This window comes from Colobus angolensis, unplaced genomic scaffold (genome assembly GCF_000951035.1).
Source record: "Colobus angolensis palliatus isolate OR3802 unplaced genomic scaffold, Cang.pa_1.0 Scaffold314, whole genome shotgun sequence".
Taxonomy (NCBI): Eukaryota; Metazoa; Chordata; class Mammalia; order Primates; family Cercopithecidae; genus Colobus; species Colobus angolensis.
The window spans coordinates 2,216,623-2,240,286 of NW_012116422.1; the positions used below are offsets into that span (position 1 = coordinate 2,216,623).

The following is a 23,664-nucleotide window of genomic DNA, read 5'->3' on the forward strand; positions in this document are numbered from 1 at the left end:
CTCCCCACCCCACTTCCTCCCAACGACTGGGCCACAGCCTTGAGAAGGTCCCTGTGCCATGTTTAAGATTTCTTTAAATTGGCATCAAAGGTGGGGACCTGTCTTTATTATCCATCCACTGGGTGGACAGTCCGTGGTCACAAGAAAAGAGCTGCCCACTGCCCCCCACCACCCAACTTGGGGAGGCTGATCTCACTCTCCTTGCAGATCTTGTACCTGCTTGGTGTGGCTCTAGGGCTCCAGACCCTTAGAAACAAACCAGTAAGCAGAAGTAGGAATGCAGGCCCCTCCAGCCCACCCCAGCTTTTCTACCATCAGGACTCTACAGGCTCCTCCCTGCAACTGGCAGTGGCTGTGGCCCCAGTGTGTGAGGTCACTCTTTCCTTGCTTTCTATGCTGCAGACACTAACTACCCCTACACCACCCTGTAACTCAACAAAGGACATGTGTGCTGTGTTAACACTGCAGTCTCGCGGGAGGGAGGCAAACCGCAGGGTGTAATGCAAGTGTTTTCCCAAATGAGAGCAGGGCTTGGTGGGGGTCGACGGGTAGACACAGGGCTTTCTGCAGACAAGCAGGCTGAGGTTTGGGTTCTTGATCTTTGGATACCAAGGAGCAGTACTGTCCTAAGGTAGAAGATTTGGGGACTTCCATGTTATAGCTCCAATGGTGTTCAATGGAAACCAAGTACTGCTTCCTTGTAACTTTTCTGCTGAGTAACTAATCCTACTCAACGAAGAAAAGATTGATTTCCCAGTCAAAATATGAGAGACCAGGCCCTCTGAATTGAGTTTTTCACCAGATAGCTGAGAGGGCCAGTGAAAGCTTGTTTGTAAATAGAGGCTGAACGTGGCTGGTGGGAAGAAGAACCTGACCTCATTTTGTTTGTGGGATGTCCTCAGAGGTATTGAACACACGCTCGTAGACACCCGGAGTGGGGGTTGGGAAATGGAAAACTGGATTCCTCCATAATGTGACTTTCACTGAACGCCATGCCCACCTGAGCTAGTTCAGAGCTGCTGAGGTGGCCATTGCCATCTGCATCTAAGTCCCTGAACAGAGATTCCACCAGGAGGCGCTTCTGGGAGGCAGGGTCTTGTCTGCTATCTCCTTCCTGGAGTGGCTGCAGGCGGGTCTGGAGCGCCAGAAGGACATTCTTCAAGCGGGCATAGCCGGCTATGGTGCACGTGTCACCTGAAAGAGAAGGTGAGGTTATTATAATGAGACTTATCCCGTGGTCTTGAGAGAACATTCTTGCCGCTGGTCCATTCATCCATATCACTCACAAATAGGCACTGGGCATTCACTATGTGCAGTGCACAGTGCAACTGTAGTCAATGGGACTTGTTTGTGTTCTGCTCACCAATTTATCCCATAAATATTGATTGAACATGGAATGCACGCTACACATGATGTAAATGCTGGAGGGAACCTGTTTGTCCAGCTGACAAATATTTATTGAGCACCTACTACAAGCCAGACTAGAATAACTGCCAGATGGAAAGGGAAATTCTTCCAGCAGAATATATAGCGGCAGCCCCATAGAGGTTTTAGGAAAGCCGCCCCCAATTCCATTTTGTAATCGCTGGTTTTTGCCTTAATCCTACCTTAAAGGCTGCTTTTGAATACTTGGCCTCCTAGATTAGGGAGTTTTAGTTAACAGGACTAATAAGCCCTGCTTATGTTAATTAGGTACCCTCCCAGAGCTGGATTACTTCAAAACAAACATATACACAAGTCTATGACCAAGAAACAAAAAGCAGCTTTACAACATTAAAACCAAAGCACACAGCTCGTTTTATCCCAGGCGTGCTTGCTGAATGGCAGCAGAACCGTGCAGTGTTTGGACAAGTAAGGCCTGGGATGCACTGCAGCATGGCGTAGTTTATCTTGCTGGTGACGGGCTTCTAGGATGGACACTATGCAGGGCACGGCCCGTACACTGGGGCTGCAGGAGTGTCAGCAGAGAGGGCAGCCCCTCCAGCCCCACTTCCCATCTCCCCGGGGGATGAGTACTTTCAGTGCCTGGCTTTGCTGAATCCTGGAGAATGGGCGCCGGCTCCTCACTGACCATTCCAGGTTGAAGGCCAATGGGTTGATGGAGCCTAGGGCTCTTCTCTTTAATTCCAAGGCCAGTTTAGGGCCTGAGGTAATATCCCAGAGTTGGAGAGTCAATAGGAAGAAGTGCTAGAGAGCATGGGCTCTGAGGTGGGCTCTGAGGTCCCCTGGGTTTGAGCTCCAGCTCTGCTGCCATCATGCATGTAGCCTTGGGCAGGGTGTCTCAATGATCTCATCCGTGAAATGGAGATATCAGTGTCTCCCACACGGGGTCATTATGAGGATTAAATAAGATGTGCACATACAGGCCTTTGCACCGGCGTGGCACCCAGTAAGGGCTCATAACATGATAGCTACTCCCTCCCTTGTCATTATGGGAACCACATTTACTGAAGAGCAACTGTCAGGGAAGCTACTGGGGAGAAAGGGGTGATGAGGAAGTCTGTCTGTTTCTTTCTTCTACCTTTCCTCTTTTCCTCCTTCATACCCTCCCTTCTTCCCTCCCTTGATAAGCCTGGACAGCCCAACCACTTTTTCTTGTGCTTGTTTATATTTCTAGATTTTCTTCTAATTTGGGGTCAATTGATTTCTGCCAGAAACAGATGCCCATTACCATTTCCTCTTGCATGTTTATTTAGAAAAAAATCAATTGTTGTGTTCAATATAATCAGATCTATTTGCTCTCTGGGAGTCTTTGTGCTCTGACAAGAATGCCTCTCTCCCACCCCTTCACCTTGCTCGCATCCCTCTTTTGACTAGTAGGATATTGATTCCTGAGAGTTCTTGGGGCCTCCAGTTGGCAAACCCAATTCTCAAGTCTGTAGAGCTACATGGCATTGAAAACAGTGGCTTTGTCCCCCTACAAAACTTGCTGGGTTCTTCCTTTTTCTAGGCCTGGATAAGGATCAGTTTGAGGGAAGGGGAGGAATAGTTTTGCCCGAGTCTAGCTCCTCACTGCCTGAAAGAGGCTGAAATTTGGTCCTGGCAAACGGACCAGAAGTGGGGGTACAGAATGAAAGTGGAGGTGGGGCTGGCTGCTGGGGTAAATGGAGATGGATGTGTGCCTGTGTGGAGGGTCTGCAGGAGCCAGCACTGGGGGTGCTCCCAGGACTTCCTGGAGTGGGGGGTGTTTATATCCAGATACTGAAAAACTGATGTACACAGCAGGTGGATATGGTGTCAGGAAGAGGCTGTACTTAGAAATGCTGGTGAGTAATCAGGCTCTAAAGAACATGCCACAGCAGGGCAACCTGAAGTTGAGGCCAGGCTGGGTCAGAAGGGCAGGACACCCCATCCTTGCAGATCCCCCCAACCTTCCTCCTGGACCTTGGTGGGGTGTAAACCACTTCTGAGCTGCCAGCTGCCCTGAGCAAGGTTCCCTTCTGGAGCCTCTTGTTTCGTCTCAGGACCCCAGTCCCCAGGCCGGCCTAGGCATGGAGAGCGTCCTGGGAGTTCTTGGGATCACCAGCTGGCAAACCCGTTTCCCAAGTCTGCAGAGCTACATGGTGTAGCTGGGGTCCCCCTGTGAGCAGGGGTCTGCAGCTAGACACCTCCGACACCGGCAGGCGGGGGAAGCCATCCAGGCGGGTCTTGCTGGGATGGAAGTGGGGTGCTGCGGCATCCTCCCCAGGCTCGGCCCCTCCTCACATCCTCACAGCTGCCCGTGAGCACAGACTTCTGGCTGCTTCACCCTGGCAACTGCCCAGCAGACACCTTGTGGTCAGGAAGGTATGTGCAGGTCTAGAAGTCAATCATCTGGGGGAAAGGGGTGGGTCCCCCAGGTCTCCAGCATCAGCTCCCTGAGCCCATGGTCCTACTCCCTGCTAGGGCCCACACTGGCCAGGCCCCTTCTGTCCTTTTACCAGCATTTATTTACATACTGTGTGCCTGATGCTGGGCAGCTTCTAGTCCTGGGCACTCTGGGTGCCTGTGGTGACAGGCCAAGGGAGGAATGTTCAGGATGAGACCTGTAGGATGAGGAGTTGTGGGAGGAAGCAGAGGGAAGAGCAGGCCAGGAGCAGGACTGTGTGTGCAGGAGCCGTGGTGCGGCACGTCTGGAGACTGGTGAAAGCTGGCGTGGTTGGGCTGGAGGGGCTGAGTCAGGTGGAGAGTGAAACAAGACAGGCAGGAGAGGGCAGTGGGGCAACCCAGGCAGAGCCTCCAAGGCTATGGGGAAGTGTGTGGCCCCATACATCATGCTGTTCAAAACTTCCTTTGTCATTTCTTCCCTTTACTGAGGGCACTCCATGCCTGGGCCAACCTTGCCACTGGGGTCCTGAGATGAACCAAGGGATTCCAGGAAGGGAATCTTAAATTCTTCTTTATCCCAGGAACAATTGTGCTTTAATTAGTTGCAAGAGAGAACTCTGCCCAAACTCAAATCATGAAGTCGTCTGTCCGAAATTACTGAGCTCCTCTGGTGCCCGACAGCACTGGAGAAGGGCTGTGGACCCTGGAGGAAAGGTGGCCTGATGCTGGGAGCTCTGCTTCTGTGCAGATGATCACTCAACATCCCAAAGTCCAAACTCTCTTTCTGGGAAGGATTTTGATCCTTCATCTCTAAGGGCTGCCCTCTTGGTGGCTCCCTGCCTTCACTCCCTGCCTCTGTCATCTGAATTCCATAGGGCTTATGGTGGGGTGGGGGAAGGAAAACTTCCTTCCTTGCCTTCTTCCAGCCCCCAAAGGCAGATGCCCCAACGCTGCAGCCTCTGGTTCAGTCTCCCAGGATAGCTTTCCTCCCTCACAGCTGGCCTTGGCTTCCAGGATGGGTAACTTCCTAGCAAGGTGTGTCAAAGTCATAGGTTACCAAATTCCAGTTTTATTTTTACATTCCTGCCCGCTGCTGGTTTCACTGTGGGGTCAGATAGGAGTGACTCAGCTGTGTGGAGCACTGGACATTTTGGACACCACTGGACACGGTCTTCAGCTAAAGGCTCCCTCCCCACTTCCAGTTTCAAACATTTGTCTAATTCTAAAAGAAATACATGCCCATCAAAGAACCACTTGGAAAGCACAAATAAATATAAAGAAAGAGAAAATAAATCATCCTGAAATCTACCTCCCAGAGGCAGCTGCTGCCAACACACTGCTGGCCAGAAGTGAAGCTGGGCCCTCTCCATGAGTGACACTGAGCCCATGACCGAAATGAGCTCTTTCACGTAGTCCAGCCCTCGTCTGCTGTGCGGGCTGTTTTCTGATCTTCCTCCTATTCTTCTCAAATTCCAATCATTTTGGGCAAGAAAGTGTCAACACCCAAGGTTCATCTCTTTCTTATCTTCACCCCAGTCAGCCCTGCCCACCTGCCCAGCAATTCCACACAAGTGACTGCAAAAGAGGCAGGGGGTGTGGGGGGACCGGGGGGACAACTTCAGCAGCATTGATCACGGGGCATGTTCCTGCCCAGAGGCCTGGCATTGACTGTCCCCCTGGCTGGAGTGCTATTCACCCAAACCTCCACCTGGTGTACTCATCTTGGCCGCTGCTTAAACATCACCTGACATAAGCGGGCACCCCTTACCTTCATCACTCTCCGTGCCCTGATGCTGTGTGTGTGGGGCCTGGCTCCCAGGGAGGGAGGGAATCAGATCTCTCCAGACAAGGGCAGGGTCCAGTCTTAGCCTTGGTCCACAGGATACTTTCCTCCTTCAGAGGGAAGGACCCTGGGGTGTGTGGCAGAGGCTTGGGGATCACCCCACCCCTCCCTGGTGCCCCTGTGGGTGATGGTCAAGATGATGTTGAGAATGATGGTGGCAGGCCGGGTGCGGTGGCTCACGCCTGTAATCCTAGCACTTTGGGAGGCCGAGGTGGGTGGATCACCTGAGGTCAGGAGTTTGAGAGAATGGTGCGAGAGCATGCCATGAGGAGCCCTGAGCCGGGGCCAGATCCCATTGCCAGGGCCTCTCCAGCTTAGCCTGGGATGGGGAGACTTGGAATACAGTTGAACTTCAGCACTGATTAATCCAGAGGTGTGACTCTTCCAGAGAGAAGTTGGGATGCTTGCATATAACCTTGACGTCCATGCCTTGAATGAGGCTCAGCAGGGGCTGCCCAGTTGGAACCTGCAGAGGACCTCCTTCATGAGTGGGCAGGACCGCCGTGATTTGGACTGAAGAGATTTCAGCCCACATGTTTGGAAAGTCATTTCAGTGTTTCCTCTGAGTCTTGCTGGTTTTCAGGTAAAGAGAAATTTGTGCTGTCACAAATAAGGGGATTTTGTTTTTGCCTTTGCGGTAACCTTGGGTAGGTCAAGCCTTACGGTGAGGTTTGGAGAATTTCAGGGAAGCCCCCTCCATAGCTGGAAACTCCCTGTGCTCTGAATACAGCTGCCCTTTCTCATGCTGCCCCACTCCCTTCCTGTCTTAGGCCCAATCTATCTCGTCTGTAGGAAGCCTGTCCACTTACACACACACACACACACACACACGGAATGGCTTTCTCCCTCAGCCTTTCTTTCTGCTTGCTATGAAATCCTTTCTGGGTGAGGCTTGCCCCAGCCTTAGTTTGGGCTCCCCCAAAGCAGTCCCTGAGATGAGGATCTAGGGGCAAGCAGCATATTTGAAAATGATCCCAAGAAGTGCTGGAAGGAACAGGAAGTACACTGGGAAGGGAGAAAAGCCAACAAAGGGTGCAATCATGAGTGGGCTGCCGCTGTGGGCAATGGGGGTTCAATCCCATGGGGTCCTCAGAGGCACTGTGTAGAACACACCGCAGAATTGCTCCACGGAGGTGGGAGGGAGCCGGGATATTTTTCTACCGACTTCCATCCCTATTAGCTGAGGTTGCTCTTGGAGGAATTGACCACCTCCAGCTAGCAGTTCTGGACCTCTCAAATGAGGACTGAGCACACACCTGAGACCAGAAAATGCCCTCAGACTGAAGCTGCAGGTGCCTGGGATAGGACGCTCTTGGCAAGTGTTATGGGGAATCGTCCACCCAAGCTGCACATTACCTCTGGGGTTGACTGAGAGAAGCTGGATGGGCTGCTTTCAGCATCTGCTATGTCCCCTCAGTGGGATTACACGTTCTGAGCAGGCAGGCATTGGAGTGGACAGTTCCTCATGCAGCAATACAGTATGAAATGCTTGTTGAATGAGAGGACCAGAGTCCTGTGGCTCCAGGGCAGACAGTCTCATGAAGCAGCCAGGGTGACGGGCTCACCCTGTAACAACCTTGTCTAAGGTCTTCAGGTGGATACAGACTTCATCATAGGCTGCCGTGTCTACCTGATATCAACATTGCTAATGACAGTCACCACAAGGCCAGGCAGAGCACTGGATGGGGGATCAGGAGACCGCCTGACTTTAGCTGTGAGACCTTGGGAAAGGCATTCACTCCCCTGCCCTTCCTACTCCTGTTCCTTATCTTAAAATGGGGATAATAATAGCCTCTTACTGCCTTTCAGGGTCATGACATGCAAGGAAATGTGAGGACATTAGCAAGTGGTTGGCCAGGCCTGGGGTCTTCTCTTGGTGAGATGGGCTCAAAGCCCCAAGGGAGGGGTATGACTCATTTGTCTTTGTCCCCTTTACTGTGGGGCCTGGGACAGGTTGGCCACTAAATCAGTGCTCATGGCTAAACAGAAGAGAGAAGATGTCCTGATCTCCCTCCCTCCCACCCGCCAGTGCACATGCCCGGTCTGGGGCTTCTCGGGGAGACAGGCTGCCTGTCCCGGTCAGCCTGACACTGACAGCATCATTGACAGGCTCTGTGAAGGGCTCAGCCACCTTCCTGCTGGCCTGGGTGCCCTCTATGCCACAGGGCTGGCCTGGCCAGCCCCTGGCCCTGGCCTCGGGCTCCTTGCCAGCACATGCGTGGGGCTCCTCCTGCTCCCAGACCAGGCCTGCTTTGGCAGATAAAATATTGATCAGCCTGCCGAGGAGCCCAGAGTGTGATCCTATTTTCATGTCAGAACTTCGTAATGAACTACATTTATCAAGCCCGTTCTCCATGAGAAAGGTCAGTTGCAGATCCGGCTAAGTTGTTATGACACCTCATTAATCTAGTTCCCTCAATAATTGTCCCTCTTTGAAGATTCTAATGTTCTCCCATTCCCACTGCACTCCCTCCGCACAGAGGAAGATGATTATAGCAGGAGAACAGGCACATCCACATTTAATTTTTGAGCAAAGGGAGATAGGTAGCAGGTAGCAATCTCTGGAATTAAATGTCCATCAAAGAAACACTTTCTTTTGCAAAACAAAGGGAAGCAAGGGAGACATTGTAAATATTCCATCAGCCACTTGTGCTCCTGCCAGACTGTGCTCAAAGGGACCATCTTCATTCTGTGGCAGGTGAAGCTCCTGTTAAAGGTGTGGTTGGGACTGGGAGACTCCGAAGCGCCAAGGGGAGGGAGGCGTTGTGTAATGTGGGCAATATGGTAGCTGCTACATAGGCCGCCAGGAGCTCAGATTCTGAGAGGGAGACATGCCATGTGGTCAAGGCCCAGGCCTTGAATCCCAGGGGTGAGGCACCTGCATGGTGGTGGGGCGGGAAAGTGGGCTGTCTCTTGCTGCCCTATCCTACTCTCTCACCACAAAGTGTTTCTTCACCGACTCCTTCAGCCTCCCTCACCTAACACACCAATGCTGCCTAAAGGGGGCCCTCGTGTGCTGCCCTGTTCTCTCTTGCCAGCCTTCTCCAGCCTTCAATTTCTGTAACTTTTTCATCCACTGTGGATCATCAGGCTCCCTGTTAGACTGTGAGCTCCTCCAGGGCAGGGCCGCCTTGCTTACAGGTGTACCCCTAGCACCTGGCCCAGCACCCGCACATAGAAGGAGCTCATTCGATGTCTGTTGCCTGTAAAACTGTGGAAGACGGGCGGCAACTGGGCTTGGAGAGTGGTTACAACCCTGCCCTGAGGAAGAGACGATCCCAGTCACGCTGCACCATGGTGACAGGTCTGGATCTCTGGAGGAGACTGGTGCCTATGTCACCCATCATGTCAGTTCCTTGGGGGCGTGCTGAGCATGTGGTACATGTGGCCACGCTCACTGAAGCCCAAACCTCCATACCTCACCCAGTGGGGACACCCCAAAACCTGCAATGCTGGCTCCATGGAGTGAACTCCAGCATGGCCAGGCTGGGGATGGTGGCAAGGTGGTCTCTGGATATAGGTTGCATAGAAGTGTGGTGGGCACAAGGCAGCTGCCTGGGAATTGCTTCTGGAGAGGAGCAGGAGGAAAGCTGCCACCCTCTTGTCTTGGTATTGCTGGTCAGGACAGCCCTGGATCACCCTGTGAAGAGGCCAGCCGGGGCCCCTGTGCTTGAAACAGGCACCCAGTAAGGAGGCCTGTGGGTGAATTTGGCTATGGCACACCTCCAGGAAAGACCCTGTTTTTTGTCCCAGCTCTGATCAGTAAATGAGCAGAGCCGACCCTGTGGACCATCTGTGTTCTTGGGGACAGCTTTATACACAGGCAGAATGTGGGGTCAAGGTGGGTGGGGGGAATCCCCAGGCCACTATAAGACCACAGCCCCATGAGTCTCCGGGGTGCTGGAATTTCCCTTCTTGGGGTCACTCTACTCTCCCCCATTGAAGAATATACAAAATATACTAGAGAGGGGAATGCAGGGCATGGCTCAACATCATGAAAGAGCTCAGCTGCCACTGCTGGAAGCAATCCCTTTGGGGAAGGGGGTGTGGACCAAGGGGCAGGGGCATGGGGAAGAAAGACTTGCTTGGGTGGGGGATGGTGGGTCTGCTCTGAATGCCAACAAATGGGATGAGGATCTCTCTTCCCAAACCAGACACAGGCCATCCCTGTGGAAACCAGCCACTCTCTGGAGCTGCACTCAGTGGGCTCCAGCCCCTCTTCAACCTGGCAGGGTGGCTAGAGCTTGGATGCCCAAACCTCACCTGAGAATCCCCAAGAGAGGCCCAGGTGAGAGATAGGACGTGCCCCCATCCTCTTGGCTGCCCGTCCCCAGACATTAGCCACACTGGTTGCCACACTTTCCCCATCAGCCTGATAAGTCATGTCATGTGCTGGCCCAGCAAAGCTTCGATCTTCACCACCAAAGCAAAAACCTGGCTTAATTGTCTGGCACCCACATTATAGCTCAGTGTGGCTGCGTTACAGGGGCCTCAGTTGTGATGTGTCATTCTGAGGTCTATTTTGAAACTGCTAAGCTGTGCAAAGAACAAGCAGAATTTTACTCCCAGATCTAATTTAGGAGCTGCCGTAACTTTGCTGGAGTTTAGCTTAAGAGGAACAGATGTTTAACTTGATGTAAATTCATGAACATTAACAATCTTTCTGCTGCCATTTCTGGGAAAATTCAATTAACAATAAATGCCAAAACCAATGGGCTTATCTTTAAGATACATTTTAGCTAACATGATGTCGTTTCACTGACAGTGTTGACTGAGCCACAAAATTCTGAAAATTCCAAGAGATTGTTACACACATATGATACAGTCTCCTCACAATCCCCAAACAAACATAGACAGGTGTACTGGAAGTCGTGCCACCTGGTAACCCACTGCCGCTGTCCCTTGGGGTCTGTGACTTCTAAGTGAATGGGTCACTATCCTCTTCTCTCAGCCCCCTGTGGCGGTATTTACGCCTGTCATTGGCCTAAAACCACTGGCTACTCTAGCCTTGAAGGCCCTCCCAGTGGTCCCAATCTGGCTCCACTGACTTCCCACTCCCTGCCAGAAAGCCCGCCCACAGAGCTTGCCCCCAGGTGCCCCGCTCCTGGCAGGCCCTCTCTTCAAATCTGACTTTTCTGCCAAGGCCCAGTTCCACAGAGCTGTTTCCATCCCTTCCAAACACACACTCTGGACCTTGGCTCTGTGAACCTGAAGGGGTTTGTCCCTGTCCTGTCTCCTAGACTGAGCTTCTTGAAGCAAGGACTGCTCCCAGCATCTTTGCATCTCTTGGGTGAATAGCTTCATGCTCTTAGAGAACACTGCTAACAGGGACCTACAGAGGGCATACCTTCACCAGGTACTGCAGCCTGCCCATGGCTTGGAGGAACTCAGCCTGCCTCCTGTCCCTTCCATCACTTGGAGCTCTCCCTGGAACACTCCTCACTCCTTAGTCCCAATACCAGAACCAGCATTGAGCCAAATGTACTCATTAGACAGATGGGAAAACTGAGACCCAGGGTGGGGAAGGGACTAGACCACAGGGCTGACTAGTAGCAGATCCAAGATCAGAACCTGGATCTCCTGACCCTGGTCTTTGAACCACATAACACCAGGGCCTCAGGAAACTCAACGAAGAACCTGTTTACTCTGGCTTTCCCTAGAGGAAGCCCAGGACAGGCCTCGCTGAGGAAGCGCAATGGTATGGGAGAGCTGCTATAGAGTCTCACCTCTAGAAGGTCTGCAGGTCTGTTAGCAACAAATTTTCAGCTTCTAGAAGGGTAGCAAGTATGGGGTGAGGCCTGGAAAGCTGCATTTTAAGAGTCTCTGCTGATTCTGGCACAGATAGTCCACTGAGCACACTTTGGGAAACACAGTTTTAGCAAACGTGCTTACCTTCCCCCTACCCGACAGGGCTCACTTGGCCACCTTGTTGAGAGCTGACTGGCTCTCAGGAGGGGCCTGGAAGGGAAAACTACCAGGGATTAAGTCAGAAAGAGAACCTGGGTAACAGCTGGAGGGTGCCCGCCTCTCAGCCAAGACCCAGAGACAGAGCTGAGCAGTTCCTTCCAATATCCTGGCTCTTGCTTCCCCGCAAGGCATGGTTGTGCTGCTGCCTCTAACTGGGAAACAGAGGCCAGTATAAGAGCTTCAGGAGGAGGAGGGCGTGGCTACAGGACTGGGTCTGTCTCTTGTTGAGCTGAGCTGAAAGCCATCACAGGCAGCTGAGTTTGCAGCTGAAAGGGTTGGTTCTCTCCAAGGTCGCCTGCTGGCATTTGGCCATACCAAGGTCCTGGGATCCTACACAAGGATTTTGGCATGTGAGTACTCTAGCAGCCAGGGACTGGCTGAGGGAAATCAAGTGGTTACAGCTTCTTAGATGCAGCCCCTTATCCTCCCAGGATTCAAAGAGGGCCTTGCATCAAGGCTGCCAAACTATTCTCGGTCAGTTTCCATCTGGTCTTCTCCCTGGAGTGTCCATATTTGTCATTTCAACTAATTTTGAATTTTCTAGGTTGAGGGTACAAGGCTCACTTTGGGACCACAAACGGAATCTGCATGTCTAAGGCTTGACATGGCCTTTTACCTGGGGTTAAACACACACGAGGCCATACAGACCTTGCTCCTGGTTCCCCACCTGTATTGCACTGGATCCAGCCGACTCCAAGGCTGGTGGAAATATTCACCTCCACTTGCACCTAAATCTGCAGATGATGCCTCATCTCAATTTGCACCCCAGCATCAGGTCATTTAAATTAACAAAACCACCCAGACCTTTGTTAGATAAATGGTACATTTGCTCATGAATGCCTGGTTCAATTGATGTTGCTATACAATCTGCTGTCTGACATTTACAATCCTCTCTTTTATTCCTATTAGAGAAAGCAAAATTGGTTGGATTCCTGGGAGAGGGATCCACATATACTTTTTATGGTTGACTGGCACATCTGTTAGGTGGCCTCAGAGTGAAAGAGTGCTGTTTGAAAACATGAATAAACGCTAAAGCCCTCCTGGCATTAAGAACTTTATTTTTCGCTGTTAGTGGAAAACCTCCACCAGCCAGGTTCCCTAACAGGTCAGCATTCCTTGTGGAAGATGGGCAACAGCTCCTTACGAACTCTAGTCCCCCTTTGCCCTGTCAGCAGCTCAGCTCTCCTCCCACTCTCCCCGTCACCAGCCCCAAGAGCAGAAGCAGTAGTGCTGGACTAGTGGTCAGCCACCAGGCGGGGAAGTCAGAGGGGATGTGGGAGTGTGGACACCTTCCCCACCTCCTATTTAATTGTATTAATTTTGTTCCCAAGACTTCCTTGGGAGGCTGCATCCTCCCAAACATCTAACTAAGGGGAAAAGGCCGGCTGTTGAAATGGCAGTAACTGCTCAGCGTCGGCGAGGCAATGGCGTCAGCGATGTCCAGGAATGTAGCTGCTTGGAGCTTGAGCTACTGTGGTCTTTGAGTGGCCACTAGGCTGGGTGGTGGGCACATCCATAGAGACACGGCCGGGTCTGAGGCTGTCGCTTCCTCCGCGAGCGATCAAGATGAGGGCTACTGGCTCCAGAGTGAGGCTGATGGGTCAGGCAAAGGGGGCACTTTGCTCCCACATGGACTCATCACACATGCAAGGAGTCTCTATAAACGGCCTCAACAAGGGCAGTGCTGCCCCCAGGAGGCGTTTTGGAATTTTGTGGGGATGTTTTTGGTTGTCACAAAGATTGAAGGGCCTTGGTGGCACTTAATGGGTGGGCCAAGGGTCCTAGCCATCCTGCCCTTCGTGGTACCATCCTGCACCAAAACTTCCACTGGCCTGGTGTATTAATCGGGGTTCTCTTAGAGAGCCAGAACTCAAAGGAGAGATATATATGAGTTTATTAAGTATTAACTTACACACCTGTAACAGGTTCTGTTTGCAGCTCTCACAAGGTCCCACAATAGATGGGGAGCACAATACATGCTCCTTATCTGCAAGCTGAGGAGCAAGAAGAGCCAGTCTGAGTCCCAGACTGAAGAACTTGGAGTCTGATTCTTGAGGAAGCAACCAGCCCGGGAGAAAGACGTAGGCTGGGAGGTTAGGCCCGTCTCTCCTTTTCACATTTTTCTGCCTTCTTTATATTCCCTGGAAGCTGACTAGATTGTGCTCACCAGATCAAGGGTGGATCTGCCTTCTCCAGCCCATTGACTCAAATGTGAATCTCCTTTGGCAACACCCTCACAGACACACCCAGGATTAACACTTTGTATCCCTCAATCCAATCAAGTTGACATTCAATATTAACCATCACACCTGGCATCTCATCTGAGTTTTTAAATGTTTCAGTCATGGCAGCAAAACATCTGGTTAATATTACTTGAGCCTAAAATCTAATGTGTTACACAGCATTCCCCGCCCCCCACTCCGCCAGCGTTTGGCAAAGGCATTCCAAAGATGCACCTCTGCTGTCAGTTGTAAATTTTGTTTACTGTTTTATCAAGAATCATTCACCATTTTGGAGAAACTCATCTCTAAAGTAATGACACTTGAATATTCAAGTTGTCAACATAACAGACGTGTAACAGGTTCTGTTTGCAGCTGTTGTGTTCTTAGGGTTCCACGTGTAGGTGCTGACGTCTGGCCTCCATGGGTACAGCTGGTGCCCAGATATTTACATACTGAAAGGTTTATTTTATGCCCATCACTTTCCCTGCATTCTCCTTTTTATCACATTGTGTTAGGCTGTTCTTGCATTGCTATAAAGAAATACCTGAGTCTGGGTAATTTATAAGAAAAGAAGTTTAATTGGCTCACAGTTCTGCAGGCTGTACTGGACGTACAGCACTGGCAACAGCTTCTGGTGAGGCCTCAGGAAGCTTTTACTCATGAAAGAAGGTGAAGGGTGAGCAGGTACCTCATAGGGCAAGAGCAGGGGCAAGAGAGTGGGAAGAGAGGTGTCACACCCTTTTAAACAACCAGATCTCTCAAGAACTCACTACTGAACTCACTACCGTGAGGACAGCCCTGAGGGGATGGTGCCAAGCCGTTCATGAGAAACCCACCCCCCCATGATCCAATCACCTCTCACCAGGTCCCATCTCCAACACTGGGGATTGCATTTCAACTTGAGATTTCAGGGTACAAATATCCAAAGTATACTACATCACACATATATGGGATAGAACTTAGATATCTCCTTTATATCAAATATATATCATATTTGATGACATGTATCCATTTCAAGATAATAAAGGGGGGTTTTACAAAAGATGTGCTATGAAAAGGTGGCTTTAGGTCCAACAGGGGTAAAGACAAGTGATTTACATGAGCAACCCAAATCTGTGGCCTTGCTTCTTTTCACACTCGCAGGTACTGTGATTTTTAAAGAACAGCAGGAACAGTGTGGGAGTATGCCTGTGTGTGTATGTGCTGAAGTGTGAGTGTGTCCCTGTGGTTATGCTGTGGACACACGTGCACCTGTGTGCAAGCTCTGCTAGCAAGGGCAAAAATAGGGGGGCAGGGGATTCAGGGTCATGCCTGGGGGCCATGGAGGCTCCTGGCCTCCAGGAAGGCGGTCCACAGCAGCCCCGGAGGAAGAGGCATCACCTCCGCACACTGGGGTAGAGACAGCAAGCCCCACTGAGGGGAAAGCAGCCCCATATAGGTCCTGGTAGGGCCTCCTCCAGAACTGGGCTCTCTCCTGTCTCTGTTCTCCCAGGACACCCCCAGGCAAGGCAAGTGTGCCCTGAAATACCAGTAGCAGTTTCTGAGCAGGCGTCTCACAGGCCTGGCGGCTCATGGTGTTTTGCTCTCCTCTGTGTTGATCCTCAGCTTCTGAGCCAAGCCAAAGAGTCACTGGGTTTTAAAGACAACAAGCAGAGATTCTGGTCCTCTGGCATGAGGGGTGCCTGGACTGCAAGTCAATGCCATTGAACGGCGGTCTCCAGGAAGGAACTCCCCAAATGTTAACACATTCCACATTCACCTGCGGAAGCTTTGCTGGGCTCCTGGGGTCATTTACTTTAGAAGAAAAGGTGTTAGAGGGAAACTGCCTCAGAATGCTCTCAGAAAACAGGTCTGCTATAAGCCAGGGATTCGTGCTCTTACATGAGCTTGGCAGGAAATGGCATTTCAGAGAAGAATGACCCAAACAGAGGGTTTTAGATGTGAGATGGCTCACAGAAATTTCCTGAGGTTTGAAGATTTATCTTAACCTCTCGGACTTGAACGACTGACAGTAAATCCCTGGTCAAAATAAAACAAAACTCCACAACTCTGAAAGCGAACAGCAGCCATTTCAGGAGATCTTTGGAGTATTTCCAGGGCTTGAGCCTCTGGGAGGAGAGTGAGAAGGCTGTCTTTCCCCGTCACCTGCACTGCTGTTGTGGGGATTATCTATACGGGAAACTTATCAAAATGTGGGCAGCCTGTGGAGGGAGCTTCAGAAACCCTCATTTCTGTGAAAATCAGTGCCGGGCGGAATGTGTGCATTTTTCAACCCGAAGCTTCTGAGCTGATGAGCAGGCTGTGGTCCCAGCTCACATCCAGAACGCAGGGCCTGGCAGTGTGAGAAGCCGGGGCTGCCGAGGGAAGGTTGGCAGTGGGGATGAACAGCAAACCAGGTGTGGGTCCACTGAGTGTTCAGAAAGCCCTCTGCTTCCAGCGATGGAGTTGGATTCCAGACACATCTCAGCCGTAATGCATCTGCACTGCTCACTCCCTGAACACCGGGAAAGGAGCGAAAGCAGCAGCCTGATGGGATTTGGCAGATGTGCTGGCTCTCACTAGACTCACACACTGAGCAATCACTCCAGCGTGCTCTCTGCCTCCATATTTATCAGTTCCTAGAGCCTGAGAATGGCCTCCTGCCTGCCTTGTCTGTCAGGGTAACAGATTCAGATACTTTGAGAGGTTCAGGACCCACGGTTGATGAGAGTGACAGGGACCCTCTTGGATTCTCCAAAGGAAAGTGTACACAGCTCAGAGAATACCTGGGGCCGGAGAGGCGGAGCCAGTGGCCTGCAGCCTGAGGTTCTTCCCATCTGAGATCTCAGCAGGAGCCCTGTGCACCTGTGTCCCCATGGATACGGCACAGATACTGTGTCACAGAATTAGCATGCTTTGCTTCAGGATGTGTTTACCTGTTTTCTGATTCAGGCTTTGAAAATGTGGTTAAAATGTTCATAAAGAACTTTCCAGGCAGAAGGGCAAATACTGAGAAATCACCTGGTAAGTCAGGCTCAAGAAATGCCACTTGATGATGTCATGGCTCCTAAGAAAAACAGGAGCCATCAGCTAAATAAGCCAATCACACTGTCACCTCCATTTTTGTTTTTACCATGATTGGTGCTCTCTGTTTGGTGAGGATAACACTCTGGTAAGAGTTTCAAAAGGGTGGGGTGAGAAACTCTTTCATTTCTTTGGGAGGCTCACGGCACCCAGTATAGGCTCAGGTGCAGAGAGGACCCTGGAGAACACGTCCTTGCATGTGCAGGCGTCTCTCTCATGCACACACATACACACACACTCACCCACGCTCTTACACACAGCTGTGGATCTTGGTGTGCATCCCAATGACACTGCTCCTATGGCGGCAGCTCAGCCCCAGCCCCATCCTGCGCCTTGTTTGCCTCTTGGAGGCTCCTATGCAACTGGCCCATGACAAATCCCAGACCATAGAGCCCAGGATCAGGGATAAAGGTTTTGGAATGATGTAGTCCAGGCTCCTCATTTATTGATTAGGAAACTGAGGCCAAGGAACAGTGAGAGGCCTGAGGCCCCGGGCATTGGCGATGCAGCGGGGCCATTGCCTGCCTGTCATTTTGTGCCCCACATTCTTGTTTTCTTTCCTGCCCCAGCTCCACCTCCTTTCTCTTCTGCTTCCAGCCTTCCAGCTCTAACTGTGATGGGAGAGGACAGGAATCTCTATAGCACAAGGACCATGTTGAAACCCTGCCCAGGCATAGAGGCCTCTTACTGGGCAAATCTTATTGTCACTAATACACTGGCACATCCTGCCTTTTCCTGCCAACAGCTGTGCTTCAGAAATCCAGATGTCTGGGCTGGTCATCTATCTCGTCCAGGGCTGAGAAATGTAGGGAACACAAAGATGGGATTTTCAGGTCTTTTAACTGACAGGAGTGACCTGTAGCCGATTCCCAGAGCAAGGTGCCTTTGGAGGAAGCAGAGTCACACCCAGTGAGGGCATTTCCACGTCAGGCAGAGGCTGACCTGCACTGAGCAGGGCCTCCTGCATCAGGCAGAGGGTAATGTCTGAGACTGAAGGGAAAGGAAATCTGGAAAGATCCATGTTGCAGGATGTTCTTCAGGGCCCTCAGACACAGAGCCACGAGTATAGCTGCTCTTGGGAAGGGCAGAGTGAGCTGGACGCCAGCCTGAGCCAAGAGGGCCCTTCAATGCCCCATGTCTGACCTCTGAGGCATTGGAAGCGCCAGACCCCACCCAGGTCCTGAGGTCTCACCTAGGGCAGGAGGAAGCCTGAATGCCAACAGGAGATCTTTGTTTTCTACTCCACTGGTAATTTGTATTGCTTTCACTCAAAAGTCTGTCTTCCTTTGGGCGTAGAGTCTAGAAATGGTTCGAGTTCCAAACTGATAAAGCATCTGAATCCATTACCATGACAAACGAGTTCCTAGATGGTTGCTTCATGTTCTATGCGCAGCTCCCAGTCACAGTCGGCGAGGGTCCTGCCATGCTCACTGGGTCCTTCTCTTCCACACTCATATGAAGCTTTTCTTTACCTCATGGCCTCTGCTCTCTTCCCTGTTTCCCCTCTACCTGGGCACTCCTCTAAGTGGCAGCGCTGGTGTTAGCCACCTTTCTGCTTTGTCACAGTCACACCCTCTCCTCTTTCAAAAGGCTACCTGAGTAGTGGTTATGCTTGGGTGGGTCATGCTTGAATGGAGCATGGTGTGGGGGGTGTCTGGGCGCTGGTAAGATTCTGTCTTTTGATCCAGGTGCTGTTTACGCAGATATGTTCTCTGTGGAAATTCATTGAGCTATACACTTATGATTTATTCATTTTCTGTCTGTGTTATGCTTCAATGATATGTTTATTTAAAAAAGGTAACCTGATGTTTCTCAATATGTCTGAAAGATAGCAGTTGCTTTGAGTAGACAGTATTTGTCCTCAGCCAAGCCCAGGCCTAGGTACATGAGGGAGGGGTGGGAAGGTGCGGGGCTCACGGGAGAGGGTCACTGATATGGAAGTGGGGGCAGCTCATCTGGTCCCTGAGACTCTGCCATCCTGGGCTGGGCATCCCTTCAACTCAGGGCTGCCAGGAGGCCTGGGGTCTCTGGGGAGGAGGATGGGTGGGGGTGTGCGGTTTGCTAAGCAGCCTTAGGAGAAGAATACAAGGCCTAAGAGTCAGGGATCCCCACTGCCCCAGGGCGTCCTGGCCTCACCCCATACTCAGCTCCAAGAGGTATCTAAAGGAGGCTCAGTCCAGGGGCTAGGACACCTTGGGGTGTCCCAGACAAGCCCGGTGAGCAAGGCTCCCAAAACACCTGGCGGTCTGTGCTGACACGGCACCACTTCCTCATGTTGAAGGCGTGGCTGGCCATGGCTCCTGGCTCAGAAGTATCAGCATGCAGGCAGGTGCTCAGTCAGTCTGTTCTTGGTGAGGGTTTGTCATGGGCCCTGACATAAAGCTGGGACTCCTTGGAGACCCCTGAGCACACAGGGCCAATGTGTAAGGCCTGAGGAGCCTCTCACAGGCCATGCCCTGGCCTCATTGGCCCTGCTCTCCCCTCCTGGGCTCCTCAAGGTTTTGAGGACTGAAGTATGCACTCAGGCATGGCTGGAACTCGACCTTCACAGCCCTGGCTGTTCAGCTCATATGACACAAAAAGGGACATCAAGGGTCTCCTGCTGGGGAGGAATCAAGATGGACCTTTCTGTCCCCTCCCATCATGGTCCAGTTGTGCCTGACTGGCCAGGAAGCCACCCCTGGACAGGCCCAGCCTCCCTCCCTCCACGCCTTGCATGGTTGGCCTCCTCCACCTGAAATGTCCCCCTGTCAGCCCCTAACCTGTCCCCTGGGTACCGCTCAAATTTCTTTTTTTTTCTAGAAAGCCTTCCCTGAATAGCTCTCCCCTCCCCTTTTCTGGGGGGCAACAATCAGAGTCCAAATTATGCACTTAACTTTCAACATTAACTGCCCTGTACAGCTGATTCTTCCTCCAGTGTGCAGTGTGATGCCCACCAAGCAGATGGGCCCTGATGCACCAACACTAGGATCTTCGGGACAGGAAGAGTTTTGCCTTCTGCGTTATTATACCCACCATACCCATGAGGGATGCTTCTTAATTATTTGGAATGAACTAATTGATCCCAAGCTATGTGGCTTGCACTGAGGGAGCAGAGGGACCTCTACTCGACAGTGGGAGATATTTATAACCATTCCAAACATCTGGCTTGGCAGAGATAGGCAACCCATAGCTTATCCTGCTCTGTGAATTCATGAGCATGTGAATTACTTCTGGAATTTACTGTAACTCTAGATCCCAGATTGAAAATAGACCAAATATGCACAAGGCAAAGAGCTCCAAACCATAACCACGGGGCAGCAGCCCTAATCATTTTGAGGCCTCGGAACTGTCCCTGACCCTTGCCGCATCCTCTCCAGCAAAGCTGGGCTGTCCAGCTGTGGGAGGAGGCAGGGATGGGGTGGAGAATGAGCACAGCCAGCCCTGAACAGTCCTCATCACTCAACAAACAAGCACTGACCGCCCCCCACCCCGCCCGCCGCTGCACTGAGGTGTGAAGTGGGTAGAGAAGTGGGTGAGGCTTGGGCCCTGCTCTCCAGAAGCCCATGCCCCAGGACATGAGAAGATGTGGGCACAGCTGGCTGGTCAACTTCCCTTCTGGCTGTCTCTCTCCCATCCTGCTCCCCTCTCCTGACCACAGCGTCCTCTGCAGTCAGCAAGAGTGCTGAGTGCTGTGTGAATGCTCTTCCATTCAGGAGGGTGAGGAAAGGATGGTACGGGTTTTATTCCCTGCCCCCATTGACCCAGGGCAGGGGTGACAGGCTGATTGATGAAGTCACTGCCTAGACTTGTCATCAGGGCCCCCACATCTTCTTCAACACATCCTCCTGCCCACTCCATCTAAACAACCCTACGGCCAGTTCTGTCCCATGGTCCCCTGCAGACCCAACCCTGTGTGCCTGTCTTTCTCTTGAGCCAGCCAGGTCCTTCATCCTTCCTGGGTCCTTTTCTGATTCCCCAGCTTGTGCTGGTCTCCCTGGAGCCCTTGCAGGCATTTGGCATCTAATGCTCGAAGAGAGTGAGCACCATTTCCGTGACCACACTGTGCACTCTGGGGCAGGGGCTGTGTCCACCCCTTCCTAGGTCTCTTCAGATCCATGGGGATGGCGGGCTCGCAGTATGTCCTCAAGACATGTGACCACTGATGGAATGATGAATGATTTGCCCTATCACAGCGACGTACCCCTGTCTTGGGGAGGAGGAATGGGACACCTCTGACAAATGGGCACAGGCCTGCATTCGGGGATGGCGGGCTACAGGCCCACAGTGCTCGATTTAGGATATTGTCCTCTCTGGTAAGGTCCAGAGACCCCAACCTGCCCTTGCACCAGCATGGGGCTGGGGTGGGCAATCTGGGCCTTACCTCCAGACAGTGTGCACCAGGGTGATGAGGCAAACCACTAAGAGACATCATGATTGCATTCTAGGTGGGGGCTTCTTGCACCTGTGACCCAAATGCAAGGCCAAAGGTACATTTTCCAACTAGGAAGCATCTGTTAACAGTCCTCTGCAATGGACTCTTGCCCACACTTTACCAAGTTTTTAAATGGAGATGAGGTATAACTCACGGTGGCGGCTGGCTCTGCTTGTTTAATTGGGGTACATTAGCGCTGAATTGGAGCCTGAGGCTTCTTTGACGAGTGGATCTGGGTCCACTCATCTGTATTGCATCCACCTGAGCAAACGGCCATGATTATAGCTTTTAAATGACTTCCTAGAGCTAATGGATCACAGAAAATAGTGTGGGACTAAAAGTAAATATAAAATGAGTGAGTTGGCTGGCTTGAAAGCTGGGCTGCCAAATGGGAACACCAGCAATAATTACATTTGAAATGCCACCCATGTCTTAGGAAATTTCCCCAGCTTGTGCCTCCAAGTTTCAGGCTGAATTAGAGTCGATGCTGCACACCACTCAGAGCTTTCAACATGCGCCAGGTAGCTAAGGCTAGTTGTCCCCTCCACCAGAAAGCAAACATAAGAGCTAGAGAAGCATCTTTTAAAAAGTGAGCCAACTCCATGGAGTTGACTTGACTTTTGAGGAAATATAGGTAGTGAGTATTTTGGAGGATAGGATACTGTTTGAAGAAATGGAGATCAAATGTGAAGACGGTCATGGTTCTTGCCTACAAATCTCTTATAATTGTGTGGCCTTAGATGAGGGGGTTTGGGTGGTGAGTACGCGTGCGGAGGGCATCTGGCAGGAGAGCTCCAGGGGTGTCTGTGCATCACAGGATGTATCCAAGTGTGAGCTTGACTGTCTGGGTCCTTGGGTGTGTACATAAGTCTCCCAGGTCACCCGTGGGGAGACGTCTGATCGGCAGGTGTAAATATTGATTGAGTCATGTTTCTGGATGACTTGGGTCACTCACTGGCCCTGGCCCTGATGAGCCCCTGGGTGTGTGCCCCTATCCCTGTGTGCTCCATGCTTGGAGGCCCTGGGGGGGTGTGCTGACCCATTTATGCCAGTGCACACTCTGGACTGGCTCCTGTGGGAGAACACAAGTGTGGCTGTGGAACTGGCCTCTACCATGCTCCATCTTCCTACCCTGGTGTTCTCAGGCCCCTTTAAATGTGATCGTTGCTGAGAGTATTTGGCTGCTTCTCCTGCCCCATGCTTTTCGAGGTTCCCAGAAACTGTGGTTCTTTGGGACGTGGGGTGGCATAAGCTGTCCAGAAATTTCCCTCCGCTCCCCATGGACACTCGGTTTCCTCAATCAAGGGCTGGTGCAGGGGAAGCTTGGAGCGGTGTCCCCTCACTCTCCAGCCTAAGTCCTCTCTTGAGCTCCTGATGTCACACCCCACTGTTGGCCTGACATTTCCCCACATTGCCCCACAGGTCCCTCGACTCAATATGGCCCAAACGGAACTCAATCAAGATTGCTCTTTCTTTTACATCCCAACCTCCACTGACAACCCCTCCACCCAAGCCCCTGCTCCCCAAATTGCACACCTGGCACTACCTCGCCATCCTGCCCATCCCCAACCAATCAGTCCTGGCTCAGGTCATTTCTACCACTGTGTCTCTCAAGGTGCCAGTTTCCCACCACTCATACCACCTCTGTCCTAGTTGAGGAAGCCATTAACACCCCTGGATGACCACTATGCCTCTGATCATGTCCCCACCAATCCTCCCCCACTCAGTAGCTGGAGGAATCTTACGGGGGTTCCCACTGCCTTCGGGCTGGAGCCAGGCAGGGCCCTCCCTGACTTGCCCTGATACATCTCCAGCCTCATCCTTCCCCACTTACACACCAGTTCTGGCGACTCTGCACCACACCAGTCCCTTAAACATGCCTGCCATCACCTTGGGGCCACAACGCCACAGCCAGAATCTTGCCCCCGCATCTTTCCAGGCCTCTTCAGATCCGTGGGGCTGTGCAGAGGGCTGGCTTGCAGCATCTGCTCAAGACACATGGTCACTGATGGAATGAGAATGCTTTGCCCTATCATGGTAGTGCAACCCTGAATAGGGAGAAGGAATAGGATACCTCTGGCAACTGGGCACAGGCCTGCTCTCGGGGAGGGAGGGGCGGAGGGCTTTGGATCTTAGCTGGCACGTGGCTTTCCTGCATGTCACTCTCCTGACCACTCCTGGCTGGGTTCAGCCTCCTGTGTATTCTGAGAGCCCTGGACACCCCCTCAGAGCATCGATCATTTCTGCTTCCTCTACTTGTCTACATGTCCCTCCCACCATCGACAAGAGCCAACGGGGATCCTGGCGTACAATAAGCACTCAACAAACATGTGCCAGATAAACAAAGG

The 23,664-nt window shown here is 51.8% G+C and overlaps 1 protein-coding gene across 1 annotated transcript in view; it reads right to left on the reverse strand.

Moving 5' to 3' along the window:
- Positions 1 to 23,664, reverse strand: part of FSTL4 (follistatin-like 4) — a 662,587-nt gene that overhangs the window by 120,888 nt on the left and 518,035 nt on the right. The window contains exon 5 of the mRNA XM_011951100.1: positions 1,001 to 1,194. Coding sequence (XP_011806490.1) covers positions 1,001 to 1,194 — 194 coding nt within the window. The remainder of the gene's footprint in view (positions 1 to 1,000; positions 1,195 to 23,664) is intronic.